The sequence below is a fragment of the Lottia gigantea genome (assembly GCF_000327385.1).
Source record: "Lottia gigantea unplaced genomic scaffold LOTGIsca_56, whole genome shotgun sequence".
In the NCBI taxonomy this organism is placed as follows: Eukaryota; Metazoa; Mollusca; class Gastropoda; family Lottiidae; genus Lottia; species Lottia gigantea.
Window position 1 is genome coordinate 535,331 of NW_008709919.1, and position 8,912 is coordinate 544,242.

At 33.6% G+C, this 8,912-nt stretch overlaps 2 protein-coding genes across 2 annotated transcripts; both read right to left on the minus strand.

The window, feature by feature from the left end:
* On the minus strand, positions 1-658 carry LOTGIDRAFT_127180 (hypothetical protein; the record flags this gene model as incomplete). The annotated part of the gene is made up of 2 exons (XM_009063175.1): positions 1-155; positions 547-658. Coding segments are annotated over 2 exons (267 nt in total), but the record flags the coding sequence as incomplete, so codon positions are not given.
* A 765-nt stretch (positions 659-1,423) lies between these two features.
* Positions 1,424-8,376, minus strand: LOTGIDRAFT_81355 (hypothetical protein; the record flags this gene model as incomplete). The annotated part of the gene is made up of 5 exons (XM_009063151.1): positions 1,424-2,319; positions 2,386-2,497; positions 2,639-4,430; positions 7,432-7,571; positions 8,311-8,376. Coding segments are annotated over 5 exons (3,006 nt in total), but the record flags the coding sequence as incomplete, so codon positions are not given.
* Positions 8,377-8,912: the final 536 nt, after the last annotated feature.

Here is an 8,912-nt window from a genome sequence, read left to right on the forward strand (position 1 = left end):
TCATGAACTTGACAGTAAATGACTTACCTGTGAATAATGGACTCTCATGTGTTCTTTTATATGACATTTCCTGGTGAAAGTTTTCCCACAAACTGGACAAATAAATGGTTTAGTAGAATTATGTGATTTCATATGATGCTTTCGGTTTTCCTTTCCTAAAAACACAAATATCATAGACATTTAAACAAGAACATAGGCTATGGTCAAAACAGAGCAACATACAACATCCTTTTGTAGTATTGTTAGACATAAGTTTCCCACAAAGCAATTGGGAGCCATGATTTTTTTTTTTTATCTATATTTTGATGAAAGTCCATAATAGAATACTGAATAGGTTTCAAATTTGATCCACACCCAGGGATGTATTTAGGCCCTGTAAAATCTGCAAAGGGACACCAGGGGAGCTTGGATGGCACCGTCTGTCAACAAAGCCTTCCCTACGCTACTGAACACTCCAGTTTTGCTTATATCATTCAATACCAAATATAAGTCTATGTTATATTATATAGCATCATCAGAAGATGTATTTGAACAAGCTATACTTACTAGAAAACCTTTTATTACAGATGGGACATTCATATGGTTTTTCTCCACTATGAGACCTCATGTGTATAGTTAAATTTCTAGCTAAAGCAAACATTTTATTACATACAGGACACGGAAACTGGTTACCTACAAATAAACAGTCAAATTATTATATTTGTGAATACTTCTGCAGTATGGAATGATGCTCAGAAATAATACATGTTCTTGTGGTCATTTCTGGATATTGTAACCAAACATTTTGCTTCTCATATATACAAAAATGTACACAGAATTAACCACAATTGCAATATGTTACCATCATTTTTGTATGAATTGAAATATACAGTATTCTCTGTACAATATAACATGTACATTAACCTTAAACAATGTTGGATTAGTCCGATTGTCGGAGTACACAAAAATACCACCAAGGGTCTTCTAGTTTGTGATTGTTATTATTTGGAAATATTTCTATGGACCAAAAATGACAGAAAAAATTAATACAGGGTTGAATTTCCTCAGAGTGTAGTGTAGAATCCATTATTTGTATCGAAATATTAAGATTAGTTTCATGTAGATGTCAATCAAATAAAATCATGAACTCACCTGGTTTGTGGCTGCGTAGATGACCTTGTAGATTACTTAAACATGGAAATTCTTGATCACATTCACTACATTGAAATACTTTATTTTCCTTTTCAATTTCTCCCCGAGAATGACTGCTGAAAAAATGTTGTTGCATGGCAAACACTGTGGTGAACATTTCCTTACAGAGCAGACACTTTATCACATTTTCTTTCTTTTCATGGATTCTGCGATGGTTCATCATATTGACATTACTGCTGAAGACTTTATGACATTCAGGACACTCTAACCCGTCAGTGTTTGATGAATGACCTTCAGTCAAGCAATGATTTTCCAATTCAGCACTAAAGAAGAACTTTTGTTCACATTTTCTGCAGGGATATTTTCTTGCAGAGACACCATGTTCCAAAGCGTGTCCTTGCATCTCTGAGGCAGAGCTAAACAATTTGAAACACACACAGCAAATTATTTCAGAGTTATTTTCATAAGTGTGCTCTATTAAATGACATTGGAGTTTAGCAGGAGAGTCAAATTTATTTAAGCAGAGTTTACATTCATGAATAACTCCCTCCTGCATCATATGGGTAGCCACATGGAGTTGAATCTCATATTCCGAATTGAAACTTTGTTGACATTTTATACACTGAAAAGATTGTTGTTGATGAGTCTGCATGTGGATGTCCAACTGGGAACTTGATGAAAATTTCTGGTTGCATTTGGTACACTTGTATTCAGCACTCTCTCCATGATAGCATGGTTTACAGACATAATATGTTCTTCCAGTAGAGTTGAGCTTGGAAACCAAATTCTCTTTTGAGTCAAAACTTTTTAAGCACACACAACAAGTAGAGAAGTTTTGTTTGTTTTGAAAATGATGCTTTCCATGCATTTGAAGTTCCATTAATGAAGCAAGAGACTGACGACAAACTATACATTGAAGAAGTGAGCCTTGGTAACCATGCTCTTGAGAATGAACATAAAATTGTTCTTCTGTTTTCAAGCCCAGTTTACAAACCACACAAGCATTGCCTTGTTGTATTTTACAATGTTGAAGTTTGTGTTCACCTAAAATATCCGGAGTTGGGAAAACTTCATCACAAATGTTGCATTTCAGATTACCATTATTGATGTGAATTTTCATGTGTTTTTCATATTCATTTTTATTCTTGAAGATTTGACTACAGAAGGTACAAGATGAGGTTGGTTTTTCTGCTGTTGGTGGTATAAGGTTAGGAGGCAGTGCAGGTAGTTTATCAGATGGTGATGAAAGGATACTGGATAAATGGGCTTGTTTAGATGTTTTCAAACCATGGTCTTGGAGCTTATGAAGATGCAGAAGAGACATCTCACTAAATTTCATATCACAAATGTTACAGATATGGAGAGGCTCAACATTTTTCCAGATACTGCTTGGAGGAGTCTTAGAAGTTGGAGGAGCAGAACTTGGGCTTGGTGATGTCCAAGGAGTATGACGACCAGGGCTTGCAGTAGTCCAACTGGTTTGATTTGGTGAGAGTTGATTAGACACTGGACTAGTTTTAGGAATTGTCCAGGCTGGATGTGAAGGACTTGTCTTGCTAGGTGAAGGATGTTCCCAGGCTCTGTTCAATGTAGCACTTAAAATAGGACTGGCATGTTCTGGATCCTTTTGTGATTGTTTAGTCTCACTTTTCACTGGTGTTTCAGCTGTTTGGGCCTTCAAAGCCATTTCCCCATGAGTTGCCTGCATGTGTTGATCCAACATATACTCAATGTGGAAAGATTCATCACACATAAGACATTTAAATGGTTTACTATGGGTAGTTAAATGACATTGAAGTTCCATCTCGTTTGAAAAACTTTCTTTGCAGAACAAGCACCTATATGGTTTGGCCATCTTTAGATGATTAACTCGAACATGAACCTGCCATTCCATTTCTGATCTAAAAATATTCTGGCATTGGGTACATTTATATAATTTGCACTCATTACTGTGTTTAATAGCAAAGTGAACTTGAATGTTGACCTTAGAATCAAAGATTTCCTTACAAAGAGAGCAGCGGTACAAGTGATGAGCATGGATATCCAAAAGATGTTTCTGCAGTTCATCAGGTTTAGTAAACAGCTTCATGCAACTGGTACAACCATATTCTGTGGTCAGTGACAAGTAGTGCATTGCTGAATGGCTTTCCAGTTGTTCCTCAGTAGGAAACTGCTGTTTACATTGATGACAAGAATAGAGGAAGGAGTCCATGTGAAGTTTCATATGAGATTGGTAGTTATGAGCATCGTTAAAAGTGGCATTACAATGATCACAGGTTGTGTTTTCTGATTTATCACTGTTTCTGTCATTCGGGATTTTCATGTCATTTCTGATATCTTTGAAAGGTCCCATTATTGGCTTTTCATCCAAGAGCTTCTGATCACCTAAGCCATTTTCCAACTTCAAAGGATGAAAATTGCGCTTATGTTCTTCTAGAGTCTTTCTATCAGGAAACACAGTGGCACATGGTCCACAATGGTTTTCTTGTCCTTGTTCTTTGTTGTTCTTATTTTGATGCTTTTTCTTATGATTGTAGAGAGCATCAATGCTCGAGAATTGTTCAGTACAGTGACTACATGGGTATTTAATGTCCAGACAAGGTTGGTTGCTGTGAACAACGTTCATATGAGAATGCAAACTGTACAGATTTGGGTAAGGTGCATTACAGTAGTTACATGTATAGATTTCGGTGGACTTGACTGAATGAACACTCTGCATGTGAATCTCTAAAATCTCCAAAGTGTCAAATCCACCATTCATGCAATATGGACAAACCAGATTATCTAAGCCAGATTCGCCATTGGGCAAAGCTGGAACAGGTAGAAGGTCATTTCCAGCAGCTCGTTTATCTAAAACACTTCCTGGAAAAGATGGCTGATTAGATCCAAAGCTGTCTTCATGACTAATTGACTCGTTATGTACTTCCATATGTTGAAGAAGTTCTTCAGTATTATCAAGTTCCTCAAAGCAAATAGGACATTTGATCTTCTTGTCTGATAGATGGGTATCAATGTGTACATCCAAGGTATCTTGACTGGTAAAGCTATCTCCACAATAACTACACTGAAATTGCTCTGATTTGATGTGGGTGAGTATGTGGGTCTGAAGATCATGCATGTTCGTGAACTGTTTTTGACACTGAAGACATTTGTGACCACCAGAAGAGCTTGATGGCTTGTGCTGAGACAACATATGTGATGTTAATGCAGCAGTATTCTGGAATGTTCGATGACAGACAGGACAAACTGTGCTCTTGTCATTCTTGTGAGTTTTCAGATGACTTTTCAAGTGATCACTCCTGAAATACAGAAAGAAACAAAGGGTTAATGTTTCTAAAGCATTAAAAAAAAAGCATTAAAAAAAAAGCATAAAAAATACTTCACTGACTCTTTTTTAGCAGTAATGATAGTTGTTCAAACATTTATTCCACAACATCACTGTGTCAGTCTAGTTAAAATTAGACCAAACTTTTGTTTTTTTATTAGATTTTATTTCTAATATAACCACTTCAGTTAGGGTCTAATATCAGCCCTCTTAGATGTTCGTCAAATTAACGCTAGCATTTTGTGACACAGTGTTAATCAGATAGGTCAAAAGGTTAATTTGACAAACATTTAAGAGGACTGTAGTTGGACCCTAACTGAAGTGGTTACATTGAAAATAAAAGCTAACAGACCATGTTTATCATAAATATTTTGTTGGCTTCAATCATTTAACAAACTGATGCTGTTAATTTAGAGTATATCTATTCTGTACATGCAACAAATGTGTGAGTCATGACCAGCAAATGTCCTTAAGTCATTTCATGTTGATGTATTTAAAACAATAGTGTAATAAAATCCTAATGTCTATGTTGATAAAAACAGGCTAAATCTATTTCAATTGATACTGTTTAGACTATTAAAGCTATTCCTAAGAGTGTCATTTTCAAGTTTGGTAAATGAGCAAAAGCTATCCGATTAGTGGCCAGTCATTTGATATTGATTTTAATAGTTAAGCTATTCCTTAGTGACAACCCTTGTCCCATTTAACCACTAGCGTTTATTTTCAAACTTCTAATATTAAAGATAGAGTCTCTGTTAAAGAGAATGAAACAAGCTTTATTTCAAATAAGACTACTTTTGAAGAAATTTCAAATTTTATTTTTTTGTTATATTCTTGCTCTCTCATTTTTTTCCCCTCCAATTTTAAACCTTTTGTTGGTCAGGGTTTCTTTCTCATGTTCTTTGATTATCAAAATTTATCCTTATTTCAATACCTTGTATGGGTTTGTCTCTTATTTTACTTCATTATCTTATTTTAATTTCTTTAAAGTATTTCTCATTTGTTAACTAGATGGCCAAAGCTGATTCAAGGAGCAGAGATTGAAATTTTCCCTATTTTTTATTTAACACTTTTGCCAGCTTGTGACATCAAGGATAACTAAGGAACTAAATTTTGGTTAGCGTAGGATTAAGTCTTCAACCTATAAGATCCAGTATTAAATAAAATTTCACTGAAAAATTCTGTAGAGATTCACAAAATTTAATACCTAACTCTTATTTCATGTGTTACATGTTTGCTATTTATCAGTCACTTGTGTACTGACGGAGGAATCACAAAGACAAATATTGAGAAGCTTGAGATAAGAGTTTCAAATGTCAGCCAAAGTGTTTTTTTGCAGAGAATATCTGTATGTATTGAAACATTTTCTATCAGCCTAATGAATAATAAATTACACTTTTCAAGACTAACCTAACACTTAACATTGCATAATTAATTTAGATTCTACAATTGAAATCATACATTCTGTGTAAAATACGAATCAAAACCTTGTGCTTACATAATGTGTATGACATTTCAAACTAACCCTGAGATAAATATGAATGGCATTTCAAACTAACCTTTCAAAAAAGTCATAAATAATAATTTGAAAGAGGACCCCATCTTTAATTATTATTTCAAATAAGAATGTTTTATAACCAATGTGTCCACACAACTCATTTTCCTTTCAAACATTTGAAAGTTGCCTGTTAAACTATCCCTTGTCAATTAAAGAACAGTGATTTCAATAATTTTCATGAAAAGGTTAATGTTCCTGTTGATCCGTTGAGTATCATTATATTTTCTTTACATCTAGTCGCCTAGTCTACAGGGAAAGGTAAAGATACGTTAGTGAGGTGTCCGTGGGGAAATCAATTTTGACAGCTTTTTGAAAACATAATTATGTATTCTGTCTCAAAAGTGATTTGAAATCAGTTTTAGATTGGTGACATCGACATTTTGATATATAAAAGTAAAATGAAAGTATCTGTTAAACCACATGAGAATCTTTGCCATTTATAATCAATTTCAATTTCTAACAGATAGCTACCTGATGAATATGCTTCAAGATAAGAACACTTTTATCATTTTCAAATCCAATTGGAATTTCAATTAGGTAAAGTGTTTATTTTAAATATTAACATCATGATGTTTTATGACAATTTCTGATTCAAAAGAAAACATGTAAGCCATAATAATATACCTTAACAATGTCAGAAGGTAAATTTTGTGTGCATATGTACATGTATTGTATGTACTGTGTACGTATAAGACAAAATACAGTCTGAATTTTATGTCACAAATAAATTGTTAACGATCACAGGGACCTACGAAAGTATTTTAGGCACACCTAAGAAAAAAAAATTTATTTTATTTTTCTGAAAATATTTTGAGTTTTGCCATCTGTAAATTCGACTTTTCGAATATGCAATTTTGTGTTTTGGAATCTGAAATTTGACTTGTGGAATCCGAAATTCCGAGTTGTGGAATCTGAAATTCCGAGTTGTGGAATCTGAAATTTTGAGTTGTGTAATCTGAAATTTTTGAGCTGTGGAATACAAAATTTGAGTTGTGGAATCTGAAATTTCCAGTTGTGAATACAAAATTTTGAGTTGTGGAATCTGAAATTTCAGTGGAAATGGAAATAAGTGAAATGGAATAAAGTGGCTTTACTACGTGAAAACACCTTGCATCTGTACAATAAAAGGTTGAAATTGTTCATATGTTATTATTCTTTAAATAAAATAGAACATTAACAACTTTCCATGGCCATGCTATTATTATTACAATCCAAAACGATTTTTTTTTTCAACAAACAGTATGATATCGGTCCCTGTAGTAACAATCATTCTAACAGAGAATTTTAATCTCTAAATTTACTTCAAGAATGCAACTTTTATTCTAAACAGTTGATTACATACACAGCATATGTCAAAAGGTTGTCTTTTTGAAAAATTAGAGGGAAATTAGAAGTGTTTATCCAAAGCTTTACTCACCTTGCAAAAGCAGAAGTACATTCAGTGCACTTGAATTTTTTGATACCAGTATGTAGTTTCATATGACGATCACGACTTCGTTTATGTCGAAATAAACGATTACAATAACTACATTTAAACGGCAACTGATCAGCATGAACCTAAAAAATAATATAATTTTACTTTTGTATGCCCACATGTAAAACATAAATACAAGAATTAACAAAGTTGAAAAGATAGCAGATCACGTCCAACTATGCCCACTTCAGCATAATATGGTTTAAAAAACAAGAAAATTCCTTAACAATTTTCTATGCCATTACATAAACGTTTTATGAAAATTGGTTTAAAACTAGATGAGCTAGGTATTGCATTTCACAACTCAAGAACATGGAGGTTAAATTACAAAAATTTTCTGAGAATTGCTGGAAAACTAAAGGAGTTATAACAATTTCTATATGGGAGATCACGTGGGTTAATATTTGGAAAGCATAAAAATATCAAATTCAGATAAAAACTGTAGATTTAAGAGTGATTATGAGGAAATGTGAATGGACTAACAAACATAGCGTCTGCAAATACAACATATCTGCTGGCCTAACAAAAAAACACTATTCATTTCAGGATTTTTTCAAAGAGTATCAAAGCTAATACAATAAAAAAAAGCCTTCAGTAATTTCTTTCGGCATTATATTTTTTGACATGGAATTTTTAAAAGGCTGCTATTTTCAAATGGTTCAACCTGTATAGCTGAAATTTGGTGAAACATTCTAACATTTAATTAATATGAAGTTAAAATTATATGGTCTTAGCTTTGATACATCCTGAAATGAAAGGGGTTATTGTTTTTTCTGGACCAATCAATACAACAAACTATAGTTTCAGAAACGCTGATCATACCTGTTCATGAATTTTAAGATGACCCAATCTGGCAAAAGCCTTTTCACAATACTGACAAGCATAAGGATGAGAATCATCAACACCTTCAGAATAGGGTACATTTTCTGGAGTAAATCCTGGAGGTTTAGGTGACATCGGTTCATTACTGGGTGGTACTGGACTTTGTGATGAAACAGATGAAGGTGTGTCACATCCATCCATCATATTATAGTCTACAATCATCATACTGCTATCATCATCTAGAATTAGAGGCACAATAAAACTAAAATTCAAGTTGGAAGATCAGTCTTGGCTAATGAGGTCTAAAATAACGAAATATTATGATTAATGGGTATACAATGGATCCAGCTATTTCTAATAGATCCACAATTTCCAGAGAGAGATTCCTATTATTTCTAGAATTTGACCAAAAAATCCTCATGAACAATATACAGATATATGCTTAGATTCGCAATAAGCATCATTTGGCTCGCAGACTGCAATGTGATACTCCTTAAATTGAACCCTGATGGAAACTCCCTCTCTATTTGGCTCTATCTGCTATCATTTTGTTTCTATAACTCTATGGGCAACTTCACTGATTCTAGTTATAGTAATGTTAA